The sequence below is a fragment of the Lissotriton vulgaris genome, chromosome 12 (genome assembly GCF_964263255.1).
Source record: "Lissotriton vulgaris chromosome 12, aLisVul1.2, whole genome shotgun sequence".
Lineage (NCBI taxonomy): Eukaryota > Metazoa > Chordata > Amphibia > Caudata > Salamandridae > Lissotriton > Lissotriton vulgaris.
In genome coordinates, this window is record NC_141700.1 from 489,137,561 (window position 1) to 489,153,561 (window position 16,001).

The following is a 16,001-nucleotide window of genomic DNA, read 5'->3' on the forward strand; positions in this document are numbered from 1 at the left end:
TGCATCATATTTACTGTATGACGCATCATGTCGCAAGGAGTTACAGATGCGTCAGTATTTCTGACGTATCTGTATGATGCAAAAGTGACACATTGCTGGAGTGTGTCACAAAAGTGACGCAACTCCAACAATGTTCCTTTCACATGGGGCAAGCCCCATGTGAAAGGGGCTGCGTCAGTCTTACGCCTGCTGTTAGGCAGGCGTAAAATATTGACGCATTTGCACCCTAGAAGTGGTACAGTGAAATCTGGTAGATTTCACTGGGTCACTTCTACGAGGCTTTCTTACGTGGGAACGTCCACCCTGCATACATCATACCTGTCGTAGGTATAATGTAGGCCAGGAGTTTACAAAGTGATGCATCTGCTTAGATGCGTCACTTTGTAAATAGGGTGGAACAGGAGGCATGTTTTACGCTGCCGATGCGTCACAAAAGTGACTCAACGGAAGCGCAAAACTGTCGCAAGGCCTCATAAATAGGGCCCTAGGAATCCACCAACTAAGGAAGTGGCTGATGAAATCTAAGCTATTGATTGATGTAGCATTTATCTTGTATGCTTTAGCGACCTAATATCCTTTCTGTACCACTGGAATTGTGTATTATGATATAAGTTTCAGAGAGGCTAGAGTGTCCCCACTTCCTAAGAGGTTGATTAGATCACTGCCCTATCATTATAGGAAGAGAGGGTTATGGATGTGGGCGATATCACTGCAGGTAGGTATGATGCCACTGAAGTCAGGCAGGCAGCTTATGATGTAACTATTGAACAAGTGTGACGTTTGTGATGTACCTAGAGAAAACAAATAGAGTTACCTCATCACAAATTTAAGTTATTAGGGATCGGACCAGTACTCATCCTGCATATTAAAAATCAAAAAACTGTGGATGAATACTAAGGCGTTTTATATAACAGTTTCAACGAAACCTTACAGCAGCATTGTCACCAACACTAATAAACATTGTGTGCCCTTTTCTAGGCCTCCTTGACCACACAAGACAGCGTAAAAGGGATCCTGAATGTTCTCTGCCATCTCACTGAAAAGGACAATGGATGTCTGCTGGACTGGGAAGGAAAGTCCATTCCTTGGTGAAAAACCAACCTGCCTTCAAGATCAGAAAGACCTTAAGAAGAAGCTGATGTGGTTCACTGCCCACTATTTGAAATGTCACAGAATAAAGCATCTTTTAATATTATGAGACCTGACAATGATTTCTTAACTTCCAGTGTAGTTGAGCAGTGAGTTATTATGCTTATGTGTATGGGTATCCACGTGTGCTAGTGTGAGGAAATGCTTGATCTGCAGGGCAAACAGTTGTACAGAGAACTTAACCAACAGTTTTCCCACGTGTCCTTTGATGGAGATTCTCAGTCTAATCAGCTCATGGAAAATTGTCTTAGAAGAAGAAGAGTGAAAAAACGAAAGGAAGAGAAATGAAACATTACAAAAGGTTAGGCAAAGTGTTATGAAAAATAAAACTGTCCTTAAAATAGCATTTCTTTTACCCAGTCACTGCAAACCCTAGTAGGGATGGAACAGGAACATTTCCTCAAAAGGATTGTGTGGATTGTTAATGTTGTTCTTTCTCACAAATTTAGTGCTTTCTGAATAATTGATATATAACTGGTGATGTTCAGTGGTTTTTAGGTTTTGCTTTGTAACCATAACTTCATTTTTAACGTTGTAACTTCCCCTTAGAATAATGGGAGTAACAAATTCCTTGGACTTGGCAGTCAACCGATATGGGAGGAGGTAACCGCTTCGCATAATTATGGCAAATATAAGGGCCCTTATTTATGAATTCTTTGTGCCACCCCACCAGTACGTCACTTTTTCCCATTTTAAAAGTGACGTACCGGTGGCACAAAGCCTTCATAAATAAAGCCAAAGGTTTTAAGTGGCAAACCTGAAAAGGCTAATTAATCTTACAAGAGGAAAAAAGTTTTATCCGTACAGTGACAGGATTTAATATTTTGAATATTTCAAAAGGAGCATAATGTCTCGGAGAGATGCTAGACTAACAAATGGATTGTGTTAGATTTAAAGAGAACAACCAGATTTTGGCCCTCATTTATGAGAAGTGATGCATCGCTGCGAGAAATCAGCGATGCGTCACCATTCATTGCTCCCTCCTTGCGACACCAATGATGCGTCATATTTACAGCATGACCCATCATGTCGCAAGGAGTTACAGATACGTCAGTATTTCACATGTATCTGTAGGCACAACAATGACCCATTGCTGGAGTGTGTCAAAAAAGTGACGCCAGAACTCCAGCAATGGGTCATTACACATGGACAAGTCCCTTGTTAAATGTGCCCGCGTCAGTCTTACGCCTGCCATGAGGCAGGTGTAAGATATTGAAGCATTTGCGTCCTAGAAGTGACGCAGTGAAATCTCATAGATTTCACTGCTCAAGTTCTATAATCCCTTCTTGCGTCGGAACACCCCACCTGCATACATTATACCTGACGCAGGTATAATGTGGCACAGGGGTTTTCAAAGTGGCGCATCTACCTAGATGCATCACTTTCTAAATATGGTGCAACATGGTGCATCTTATACACCACTGGTGCATCACAAAAAGTGATGCACCGGCTGCACAAAAGTGACGCAAGGGCCATTAATACGCCCCTTTGTTGGCTATTTTTAAAGTAGGAGCAGCTCATCTATGTCGGTTGGACTGAGATCTTTGATTGTCATTAGCAATTTGTAAATTACAGAGCACTTTTTCCTGAACCTTTCTTCATTTTTTTTAAAGCGTCTTGTACTACAGGGACAGGGTTTCCCCTTTCCAAGAGAATTGGAAGGGTTCAGGGATGAATCACTGCTGTACCGAAACTTGAGAGGGCCACCCTGCTAGGTTCGTCGGAGGGCCCCCTCAGGACTAAATCGGGAGCTCTCCGGCAAGTGTACTGTGCTAAGGGGGGCCCTGGAGCTTAAGGGCCCCCGTCCCAGCCCTGTCGGGGCTGCGGGGACATATGTTAAGCCACTGAGATGAAACCCAGTTAAGGCAAAAAAGGAATACACCTGGTGGAGGTATAGATTGAATTGTAGTAAGCAAACTCAGTATTGATATAAGGGATTTCTATTTGTCTAGAGTAGCAGAAATATAACACTTCAAGTACTCTTCAAAAGTTGTATTCAGTCAATCTATTTTGACCATGATTGTCGTGCAGTTTTCAGATGGAGGCAAACCTACAATAAAGTCAGCAGAAATTAGTGCATCATGGCACAACTACAATATATATTTCTGGAACTTTTTGATGGAAATGTAAATGAAAAGCTTGCCTTTGACAAAAATCAGCCTGTTTATATTTTTTTCCTGAAATTGGGAGATATTTTTTTGCGTTTGTAAACTGACACAACTAATCTCCAGTCGAACTGACTCAAGAAATGTGGAATTTACAGCAGTGATTAAGTTTTTTTTCAATGTTTGGAAAGTGTCATTTTCAGGACAACATCTAGACGGAGAGTGGGCTACTAGGGTTTCAGATGCAAGAATGTAAGTGAAGAAGAAATCATGGCGTCAAAAGGAATACACTCAACAAGCTTGTCTACGTTTTGGCATTCCGCGTGCTGAAATATTTGAGGATTCCAGTGAACTGTGCAAACGATTACTCACTGTTGTAGGCCAAGTAAAAGTTTGTCCAGTCTCCAAAGGTTATCTTGATGGCTAAAAGTTACTTTACCAAGACAGAATAGATTCTTTCATTCGGAGAGAATTTTCATTTTTTTTTGTAAATGGCGATGGGATGCTCTTCTTTATCTTGGTCCAGCTGAATCAAGAATGCTTCAGTAGCCTGATCTGAACGGTCTGTTTCCTCTATGAAGGGCCTGACAATATCAGGTTGCTGTAGAACAGGTGCTTAAATGAATTCAGATTTCAGCTTTGGGAAGGCCGCAGTAGCATCTTTACCACTGAAATGGTTTATTCTTTTTGGCAGATCAGTAATAGGTAATACAAGTTTGAAAAACCCCTTGATGAACTTGCAATATTAGTTTGCTAAACTTAGTAAACTCTGGTTTTCGTTTAGGGAAGAAAGAATGGGCCAATCAAGGATAGCTCGAACCTTCAGATTATTCAAAGCAATTCATAACCTTAATAATCAACAGAGTTCCTTCTCGAAAAGCATTTTTCAGGTTTGGCTAGTAACTTGTTATCTCGTAATAATTTTACGAAAATGGAAGGTGCACCAGGAAAAGAAGTCCAAATGCTAATTATGAAGTCCTTTAGGTTTCTCTTATTCTTTATAATAAAGCATGCAGTCAGACATCAGCCAACACGTTTCGTTCTTCACAAAAGAACTTCTTCAGGGCTGAAATAATAGACACAAGACAGCACATAAATATACACAAATACATATGATAAAAACCACATAATTACACATAGAAAACTACATTACATGTATAAATACAAACAACACAAACACATAACAATTATATATAAACATATAAATAAAAAACTATATACAACATATATTTAAAGCAAATCCTTGTGATACCACACTATTTAAGCCTAATGCTGTCCAATCCAAAATATAAACCAAAACCTAATATAAACCAAAAATATAAATAACCAATATAAACAATACCACAATGTTAAATTTGGGGATCTCTATTTGGCACAGGTAGGTACTTTTGACAAATAGGGACCCTCGCCTCTAGTCAGGATAAGGGGATTACACTCCTAAAATAACCCCTGCTCACCCCCTTGGTAGCTTGGCATGAGCAGACAGGACTTATCTCAGAGGCGGTGTGTTTTAAGCATTTGTGACCACATACAGTAACCCAGTGACAACACTACAAATGGACACCACACAGGTTTTTATACAAAAAATATGTAAACTTTATATAGAGTTACCACAAGACCATAAACAACAAAAATACACAATACGGTTACTTTAAGATGGTAGATTAAGCTTAGTTCAGTTCAGTTTTTAGATGCAACACTTTGCGTCAATGTACCTTAGGTTGCGTTGCGCTTCCACGACAAGCAATGTCGCAGCGATGGGAATGCGGCAAAGTTCAGGTGCCAAGAAACAAAGACGTGAAGATCTTCCAGATGCGGCCCGCTTTTCGGGGATGCGAGAAGTTCTCGGTTCGATGCGTGGACTGCAGCGGCGACACCCTTATACCGCGATGCGGCGGCAGCAGCTCCAGCAGCGACACTCTTCTCCCACGATGCGTGAAGCTTACGCACGGTGCAACAACTACAGCGGCGACATCCACGATGCGACTGCAGCAGCTCCGATGGCGGCGCCCTTCTCAGGGATGCGAGGTGCTCTTCTTCCATGCGGTGCAGTGCAAAAGTTCCAGTGGCGACACCCTCCTTCGGAGTTGCGATGGCTTGCACAGCGACGGCGACACACTCCGACCTCATTGCGAGATTCTTCTCTTGATGCGGTGCAATGCGACAGCTACAGCGGCGACACCCTCCTTCGGAGTTGCGCCAGCAGCAGCAGCAACGGCGACGCGCTTCCTCTTCGTTGCGGCATGCTTCTCTCTGATGCGGTGCAGTGCGACAGTTCCAGCGGCGACACCCTCCTTCAGAGTTGCGACGGCAGACACAGCGACACGCTTCTTCTCGTTAAGTCGTGCTTCCAGCTCCTTGCGACACGCAGTTCCTCAGAAGGCCCAAAACAGCATCAGGCACTTCCAAAAGAACTCTGGGGAGCTGGGGGGTGAAATCTGTTGTCCCTGAGACTTCAGGAGGAGGCAAGCTCTTTTCCAAGCCCTTGAAGATCCTTCACAAGTTGAAAGCAAAGTACACAAAGTTCCTTTCTCCTTCCTTTGGCAGTAAGGCAACCACTGCAGGCCATTCCCCCAAGCAGCACTTCAGCTTGGGAATAGTCTCTCCTCAGTTTCTTCAGGTTCCTCTCCTGAGTAAAGGTTACTGCTTGTAGTCCAAAAAAGATCTAATTTCATGGAATCAGGGTCCCAATATTTATACCCCCAAATCCTTTGTTCTCTGAGGGGAGAGGGGCCTTTGCCCAGTCCAAACCAGTTCTGAAGCACTCTGTTTAACAGACTTCTCCTTTCCATTCAAAGTGCAAGGCAGGCACATCAGGTGGAGCCAGCATTGTGGAAGGGAAGTACAGTCCTGGAGCACTTTGTTTGCAGGACTCCTTCTCTTCTTTCATTGTGCTGGGCAGAGACATCAGCTGCTCCCCAGGAGGTCCGAGCCAGCATTGTGGAAGGCAGGCACAGCCCTATTCAAGGTTCAGGTGCAACTCCTCCCTACCATCTAGATGCAGATCTCTCTATTCACCACTGGGTGTCTCAGCCTGTCTCTTGGAATCCCCAAGCCCTGTCACTCACAAAACCAGACAAAGGAATACACAACCTAGCAGAGGCAGGTTTGAATGGTTAGACAAGCAAATACCTACTTTCTAAAAGTGGCATTTGCAAACACAGAATGTTAAAACCAACTTCACTAAAAGATGTATTTTATCATTTTGAGTTCAGGTATACTAAACTCGAATTTACACCATGTTCTCTGAGACAGTGGATTATACAATGTAATAACCGTAATAGAGCATTCTGGCCTATGAAGAACAGGTAGCCTTGCAATAGTGAAAACGAAAATGGCTGTAATTCACTATTAGGACATGCCACACACATCAGGGCTTGTCCTACCTTATACTTACAATGCTCCCTGCCCTTGGGCCTATCATAGGGGTGACTGATATGGGAAGGTTTAGGGACTGGCAAGTGGGTGCACTTGCCCAGTCAGTGTGTGTTGGACTTGGCCGTTTCCCCCCCAAAAATTCGCTTTTGCCCCCTTAATCTGAAATGTCTCCCCCATGGTAATAAACCTGTGTAGGCCATGTGTGGTGTGAGACACCTAGTTACTATGGAATGTCATGTAATGGTGTGAGGACTTGTACATTTCCCCCATGGTGTAAAATGTACCCTGGTGAAATGCTGTGTTTTTAAAATGGATGCCCAGGCTATGTGTGTGCCACCGGACTGCAGGAGGTTAACAGTCTAGTCATTAGGTACCCAGTCACCCCTAGCTTTTGGAGGGAAAGCCTGGCACCCAGGGTGCTCACCCCCTCCTCTTGAGCCAGTTTAGGCCAGCTTTGCCAACATTCTAGAAGGTGCTGGCAGTGCCTGGGAGGCAGGTATAAGTAAGGTGGAAGGGCCACCATGCAGACACACAGAGCTGGGACAGGAACGTGAGGGGACCTGCTGCGAGGTGTTACCGCCACATGGGCCTGTGAGCTGGGCCCTGCACCCCTCAAACCCCCCCCCCCTCCGCTGTCCTCCGGGCCCCTGACAAAGGAGGGCCCCCCATAGGTCCCTGACACTGGGTGGGACCTTGAACCACGCAAGCGCTGCGCGGAAGAAGCGCCCAGGAGCTGAGGAGTGTGCCCCTGAGGCTGATGGTTGGGACTGTCTGTACCCCTAAGCGCTATAAACCTAAAGCGCCGTGCTGATCCCAGTGTTGCTGACCTGCCTCAGATAATTTGCCCCTGGACTGCCTACCAAGCGCTGTGGGAAGAGAAGCGCTGGGGCTGTGTGACCTGAAGGAACTGTGAGGGGAATAGCGCTGGAGGAGCCTACCCTCGTTTTGGCTCGCTTGCCGTATTATAAATAATTAATAAAAGGGAGCCTACCCCTTATTGCGGCCGTCCTCACCGCCGCAGCCCGGGAAGTGTTGGCGCTGCCTCGCGCCGGTTGTACATAGCCGGGTATAATCGCCCCGGCGCGACGTCGAGGAGACCCCCGCTGTGGGCATCGGTGCGGCGGCCCCGGTGGCCCGGAGAGGGCTGCCGGAGTGAGGAGTGGACCGCGCCAGGCCCCAAAGCCGAGAGCGCCAGCATCACGTGGCTGGGGCGCCGGTGAGCTCACCAGCCCCACCCCCAACCCGCCGCTCACTGATTGGCCTGCACGGTCACGCCCCCGAGGGCCGTGCAGCAATTTGCTGCCGGACGGGCAGCCTGACGAGGCCGGAAGAAGCTCCGGCGGAGTTGCGGTGGTGAGGCTCCCGTGGTGAAGAGGGAGCCCCGATTGTGCTGGTCCGCCGGAGTGAGGCAGACTCCTGCGAGAGCACTGTGTCCCCGTGAGAGAGGAGGGGCCCGGGTGAAGCAAGAAATCAGCCGGAGGTGTTTCGCGGGGCTCCCGTAGTGAAGAGGGAGCCCCGTTGGTAAAGACCGGAGCAGGAGGCCAGCCCGCCGGTGAGTGCCCCGGGAGGAGGGTAGCGCGTCGCCTGCAGGGCTCCGTGTGGAGAGGGAGCCCTGCCAACGTTAAGAGTGAGGCTGCGGAAGTGCAGGCGGGGCCCGGGTGAAAGGAGAGCCCCGCGAGTCAAGCCGGCCGCAAGGCTGCCCCACCTGTATGTGCCCCCGCGAGTAAGAGGAGCACCTGAGAGCCTGAGCAGAGGGGAAGAGTTGACTTCCGCTGGGCTCTCGTATAGTGAGAGAGTGCCCCGCATGCTCCCCGCGCCAGCATTGAGGGAAAGGAGTTCCAGGAGGCGAAAGAAGAGCCCCGGAATAGCCCGGTGAGTGGGGCCTTGTTCAGACTGTGTGGAGGGCTGGAGAGGGCAACGGGGTACATTGCCGGTGCCCGCCCCGGGGACTGTGTCACCTTATCAGGTGCCCCGTCTGGCAGAGGGCACCTGCGACTTGGGCTCCAAAAGTATTGACCTGCCCTGACTCTCCTGCACCTAACTGCCCTACCAGACAACACAGGCGCAAGCAGGTTGCTCTTATTGAATATTTTGGGGTGGAGAGCATCATCCCCCATTGCAGATATAGGTCCCTGCTGTATGGGTTGCCCTGAGGTCCCCAGTTATTACGGAAGCCTGGTGAAGGAAATGTCTAAGGGAGCCTAGAAGAATAGGGGTGCATATGGTTGCCTACTGAAAGTTACCTGCTCATGCCAAGGATTGATGCCCCAAGTTAAATGTGGGCCGAGTCTATCTTAAAGGTACCCCCTGTTGTTAATGTTATTTGATGCCAATGTATACTGATGTTTTGGTTGATCTTATGCTGATTCCCGGCCGTTATACCCAGGAGGATTGTGGGGCCCCTGCAGATGTTATTTACCTGCCTAAGTGAGCCTAATGTATGCAGTGGTGAGGTGCACAATGTGTTGGATGCCCATGGTATTGCTCAGGAATAATGTGATTCCTCTGTGCTTCTGCCCCGAGTGGTCGCTCCTCTGCTTCTCCACCGTGTAGCGGTATCGTTGACCCACGCTGCTTCTGCCATTTCATTAATTGTTGTAACCTCGCTAGCATATTTGTTTGCACTGCCATTTCATTAATTGTTTCTACCTCGCGCCATTTAATTAATTGTTTTAAGCTCGCTAGCATATTTGCACTGCCATTTCATTAATTGTTTCAACCTCGCTTGCCTGCCGGTTTCATAGAACTGAGCTGCATTTTTCAACTGTGCCTTTAACCGCATTGTGTTCACCTCGCCTGCTTGCACCATTGTTTTTCTTGCCAAAGTAATAGCGCGATACCCCCCAGCGCCCTGCTCGACTCCCCCCTCCATTTTGTAGCTGTTGTTGTTGTGCTTCGTGTTGACCCGAGCCCGCCCCGCCTCCCAGCCAAGCCGCCCTCGCCCCTCCCCCTCCACTATCCATATATGACAGTTCTTCCCGCGCGCAGCGTTCACGCGCAGCGACCGCGCCCAACCCGCGCCGAAGGTGCGCCAAAGGTAAGCCCGTCTACGCCCGTCCGCGCCTGGACCGCGCCCAGCGCCAGACCCCCTGGCCCCCGTCCCTCCCTGCCCCCCCGCATTACCTACGATGCCACAACCCTCCTAGCCCTTAACCCCGGTCGCGCTCCCAACTGCGTCCAAGCCGCCCCTGGCCAAACCCATGGACCTTTCTCCTGCTTCTCCTGCAAATTCAGCGGCACCGTCAACATCTCCGCTACGACCACACCACAGATTCCCGACCCCAACCAACTACAATGCATCCTCCTCAACACCCGCTCGGTGCACAGGCACGCCATTGACCTATGGAACCTACTGGACACCATCTCTCCAGACGTCGCCTTCCTAACGGAAACATGGATGAATGCTTCCTCCGCACCAGACATCACCATTGCCATCCCTGAAGACTATAAGATCACTCGCAAAGACCGTACCAGCCACACAGGAGGAGGAATCGCTATCGTCCATAAGAAATCAATCCGCATATCAACCAGCTCGGACGCCAACCTCGCCAACTCCGAACACCTTCACTTCCAGATCCACATCGACCCCAAAACCACACTCCGAGGCACCCTCCTCTACAGACCACCAGGACCCCGCGCAAAATTCAGTGAAGACATCACGGACTTCATCTCCCCACACGCGCTCCCCTCCAAAGACTACATCCTTCTGGGAGACCTCAACTTTCACCTCGAGAGGATCAACGACCGCAACACCGCCACCCTCGTGGACAACCTCGCCAACCTCGGACTTAAACAACTAGTCACTTCCCCCACCCACATCGCAGGTCACACACTCGACCCCATCTTCACATCCAGCAACCATGTCTCCTTCAACCACACTACGGACCTCCTCTGGACTGACCACAGCTGCGTTCACTTCACCTACAACAAACCAAAACCCAGCATCCACCTCCAACCTACCCTACAAAGGAACTGGAACAAAATCACCACGGACCAAATCTCCGCATCGCTCCTCCAAAACACCCCAGCCCTCTCTTCTAACGCTAACGAAGCCGCCGCCAACCTCACCTTATGGTTATCCAACACCGCTGACACCTTAGCACCACTGAAAAAACGTCAAAACAAACCTGGCAGCAAGAAGGCCTCATGGTTCAACGATGATCTCAAGAAGTCCAAGAAACTCTGCCGCTCCCTTGAAAAGGCCTGGAAAAAAGACCCAACCACCAGCACCAAGGACGCCTTCAAAAACGCCACCCGCACTCACCACCAACTAATCCGAAAAGCCAAGAAAACAGCATTCAAGGATCGACTTGACAACAACGCCCACAACAGCAGGGAACTTTTCAACATCGTCAAGGAATTTTCCAATCCCTCGGCCAACTCCAACGACATCACCCCCTCTCAAACCCTCTGCGACTCCCTAGCCTCATTTTTCCACAACAAGATTGCAGACATCCACAACAGCTTTGACAACCAACCCGGAAACCAACCCACCCCACCATCTGCTGATCATCTTCCCCCCGTGAACACCCTTAACGACTGGAACCCAATCTCCACTGAGGACACCATCCGCCTGATGAATTCCATCCACTCAGGATCCCCCACAGACCCATGTCCTCACCACATCTTCAACAAAGCAGACTCCGTCATAGCACCGCACCTCCGAGACGTCATCAACTGCTCCTTCAACTCCGCCACCTTCCCGGAAGACTGGAAACACGCTGAACTCACCGCCCTTCTGAAAAAACCCACAGCGGACCCCACCGAACTCAAAAATTATCACCCCATCTCGCTTCTCCCATTCCCGGCCAAAGTCATCGAGAAAGCTGTCAACAACCAGCTCGCCGCCTTCCTCGAAACCAACAAATCCCTCGACCCCTCACAATCTGGCTTCCGAGCAAAACACAGCACTGAGACCGCCCTCATCGCAGCAACAGACGACATTCGAACTCTACTGGACAATGGAGACACAGTCGCCCTCATCCTCCTCGACCTCTCCGCAGCCTTCGACACGGTCTGTCATAGCACCCTTCTACAACGCCTCAGAAACGTCGGAATCCAAGGAAAAGCACTTGAATGGATCACCTCGTTCCTCACCGGAAGAACCCAGAGAGTCCGCCTTCCACCATTCAAATCCAAGGCCTCTGAAGTCATCTGCGGCGTTCCACAAGGTTCATCACTCAGTCCCACCCTCTTCAACGTATACATGAGCCCCCTCGCGGCCATCGCACGCCATCACAACCTCAACATCATCTCGTACGCGGATGACACTCAACTGATCCTCTCCCTCACCAATGACCCCAGCACCGCCAAAACCAACCTACACGAAGGAATGAAAGAAGTTGCCGAATGGATGAAACAAAGCCGTCTGAAACTAAACTCAGATAAAACAGAAGTCCTCATCTTAGGTACATCCCCCTCTGCATGGGACGACTCCTGGTGGCCGGAAGCCCTCGGAAAAGCACCCATCCCGACAGACCACGCACGGAACCTAGGCGTCATCCTGGATTCTTCACTCTCAATGAACAGACAAGTCAACGCCGTATCCTCTTCCTGCTTCAACATTCTTCGCATGCTCAGAAAAACATTTCGCTGGATCCCCTCCGATACAAGGAAAACAGTCACCCACGCTCTGGTCACGAGCCGATTGGACTACGGTAACACCCTCTACGCAGGTACTACCGCAAAACTCCAGAAGAAACTCCAACGAATCCAAAACGCCTCAGCCAGACTCATATTAGACATCCCACGCAACAATCACATCTCTGGTCACCTTAAAGACCTCCACTGGCTACCCGTCAATAAGAGGATCACTTTCCGACTGCTTACCCACGCACACAAATCACTCTACGACATCGGTCCAGAATGCCTCAACTCACGACTGTCCTTCTACACCCCCTCCCGCCATCTACGTTCCTCCAGCCAAGCCCTCGCCACTGTACCTCGCATCAACAAGACCACCATGGGAGGTAGATCCTTTTCATACCTGGCTGCTAAAACTTGGAACTCTCTCCCCGCTTACCTTCGCCTTACCCAGAACCACCTAGCATTCAGAAAGCAACTTAAAACGTGGATTTTTGACAAGTAATTCTCCTTCCCCTTCCTAAGCGCCTTGAAACCCTACGGGTATGTAGTGCGCTATATAAATCCTTTGACTTGACTTGACTTGACTTGCCAGTGTTGACATGCTCAGGGTTAAATGCCTAACGTCACACTGTAATGTGTATGCCTACGGTTTTATTGAATACAAGGTACCTACTTACTTGATGAGATGGTCATCTCCCTGGCCTAAGGTGATGAGACCGATACCTAATGTTGATGCCCTCATGCTTTCATGCAGGTCCTGGGCTGAGTAGTTATCCAGTACTGGTTGATTCCAGATATGCTGTTGAGGCCCTGTGTTCAATGTGTTTGTGCCTAAAGTTGGATGCCCACAGGTTTAGGCATTACAAGCTCCGCCTAGTGTTTTATTCCCCTAGGTGGATGGCGGAGTAATCCTTGATGTGCCTTCTATGACAGGTGTTCCTGCTTGATGTTAATGCTGGGTGATCCCTATTCTTTATGCAGTGTTTAGTGTTTTCCTCCCCCATATTGATGTCGCTGACGTCACATGTTAAGTGCTAACCTTTTTATATTGCAGCTGGACAATTTGGACTTATTTACCGTTTCAGCCCTGTTCCCAATTACCTTGTAAATAATTCCCCCCCATGGAATTTACTGCCCTGGCGCTTGCTAGTGCCTTGTTGTGATTACCACAGTTCTGCATTTTTGCCTTGCAGGTTGGAGATACTACTAAACTACTTCTTTTTTCCAACCAGAGGCGGTGTTGTGTCTCTTTTGTGGTGTGCCTGGTGTGTCGTCTGTGGGTACTGCGTGAGTGCTTCACATGTCCTCCGAAGTTTGGGCCTGCCCGCTCTGCTCCATGCTACCCCCCCCTGGAGATTTGGCAACCCCATTTCTTACATTGGTGGCAGCGGTGGGATAGGACTTGTGTTTGCGCAGTACCACGGCGGCCACAGGTTACACCACAAGTAGAGCTTTGAGAGTAATCACAGCTTTTTTGTGGGGGTTATTGTTTGGCTGAATACTGTGTTTTCTGTATTGCTTCTTCCGAAAAAGGGTTTTGAATTGTGTCCCCTTGTTCCACAGTGGGTGTGTCCCGGGAAACCTCACCACGATGGTGTTGGTTTATGATGAGGTGGAACTGATGGAGTACACCGAGCAGGAAGAGATAGATTTCCTCAAGGAGAGAGGGATACCCCCAGTAGGAAACTTTAGAAGAAAGTTGTTTCTCTATGAGGCCCTCAAGAGGGGAGAGCCCTTAGAGATCGGTGGGGACCTGTCTGATTACCCCCCCGAAGTATTTGAAGGGTGGATTCGGTAGAAGCCAGTGGGAGTGCTCCCAATCCATAACTCTGGAGGGTAATTACCCCGATGAAGAGGAGGAAGAGTTTGACAGGGTAGAGACGCCAGAAGCTGTTGAGGACCCCATAGATAGGGAGTCCCGCCCTGGGTCCCGACCCGGGGGCACAGCACCATCCCATCCCGTTCCCTGTCCCCAGAAGAGTGGGTAGATAGGAGGGAAGAAAGGGAGCATCAGCAAGAGCTGGAGAAGCTCAGGTTGGAGCAGGCCACGGAGTTAGCGCAGCTGAGGGTGATGTAGCAGAGGCTAGAGACAGAAAAGGAGAGGATGGCAGAGGCGGAGAGGGCCTATGCCAGAGAGAGACTAGCTCAGGTGGGTAGGTTGTCCCCTGAGAGTGGTTTTAGGAGTCTGGAGACACCGGTGAGGGTGGGATCCAGTGGTGGCAGCGAGGGTAGGTCCAGTGCAAGGAGTCCCACTCCCTAAGCCCAGGAGACGGTGCCTGATTCCCAGGAAGAGGGGGACGGGTTAGTGTTCAGGGGCAGGGGAAAACTGTCCCACCAGTCCTGGGGAGAGTTTGAGGAGGAGTGTTGGGCTGCACTGGAGGATTGGGTGGTGAGGAGAGCAGTGGAGGATTGGGAAGGGCTGTGCCATGCCGTTATCTGGGAGCACATGCTGAGGAGTTGTCTCCCAAGTCTGCGTCACCATCTGTTGCAGTGCGGGTTCACAGACCCCAGGGAACTTGCACGGGAGGCAGACCTCTGGGTAAGTGCCAGAGCTTCTGGAAAGGCTGAGGGGAGTGATCCTGAGGGGAGTGGTGCAGGGATCTTCCGACCCAGCAAGGCGGAAGAGGTGAGGAATGGCCCAGCTAGGTCCCAGGATAGTGTGAGGGTTGTAGGGCCTCACATCCCATCTATAGGAGGGAGTGAGACGGGGAGGTGTCCCGAGTTGCCCCAACCTCAGTTACAGGGCCTGGAGAGTTCTTTTAGAGAACCCCAGGTTGGGAGCCGAGGCTGTCCTGATGTGACATCCAGTGGAAGGGATCCCCTTATGTCAGGAGAACCCGGAGCATCAGTAATCAGAGCTCCAGTGGTTCGGGGGTCTGACCAGTCACAGGGTTTAGATCCTGGACTGGGGTTCCAGGTTCAGGGATTGCCTGACCTGGAGGGTGGGGTACCTGTAATTAAGGTCCCTACCAGTTTGACTCCCAGGGGTACTTCTCTCGGTGAGGGGGTGCGGAACTCTGGGAGGGGGTGCAGAGGGAGGAAGGTCTCTCCTCTGTCACCGGCTCAGCCACAGGGCGCATATCCCGGGTTGGGTGGCCAGGTTGAGGGTTTGTCGGACCTGGCGGGTGAGACATCTGTAATCAGAGTCCCCCCAGATTTGACTCTCAGGGGTACTACTCCAGTTTGGAGGGTGCGGAACTCTGGGAGGGGGTGCAGGGGGAGGGTGGACTCGCCCCTGTCACCGGTTCAACCTGAGTGTTTCGACTCCAGGTTGGGGAGAGAGTGGTTGTGTGAGGGTGTCCCCAGGGAAAGGAGATGGCGGAACCCTAGGAGGAGAGGTGGGGGAGGAGAGCCTCGCCCCTGAGAGCTGGTCAGCCTGAGGGTGTAGACCCCAGGTGGGTGGACCAGTGGCAATTTGGAAAGAGGAGAGTGGTCCAAGGGTATTACGAGCCTGAGGCTAGAGCCTCCCACTCTATGAAGAAACAAGGGCCAGAGACTTCTGGATGGCCTAGAGGCCAGTCCTGGCCACATCCCACTAAAGAACACCAGTGGGGTGGTTTGGTTGTTGAAGGGAGGGATGTGAGAGAGAAGCATTGGGTTCCAGAGTGGAGGAGAAACTGCAGGTGCTCCTGTAGTTGCGGGCCTGCGTCCACCTTTTTCCGCCCCAAGCAGGGAAGTCCATCAAGGCAATGATTGGCCTACCCTGGCTTTTGGCTGGGGGGAGTTGTGTTGGACTTGGCCGTTTCCCCAAAAGTTTTCGCTTTTGCCCCCCTAATCTGAAAT

At 50.1% G+C, this 16,001-nt stretch overlaps 1 protein-coding gene across 1 annotated transcript in view; it reads left to right on the forward strand.

Annotated features, from left to right (window-relative positions):
• Window positions 1-1,194, forward strand: part of LOC147676821 (uncharacterized) — a 318,542-nt gene extending 317,348 nt beyond the window's left edge. The window contains exon 6 of the mRNA XM_086945235.1: window positions 979-1,194. Within this exon, the coding sequence (XP_086801361.1) occupies window positions 979-1,092 (114 nt within the window). The 3' untranslated portion in view covers window positions 1,093-1,194. The remainder of the gene's footprint in view (window positions 1-978) is intronic.
• The last annotated feature ends 14,807 nt before the right edge of the window (window positions 1,195-16,001 follow it).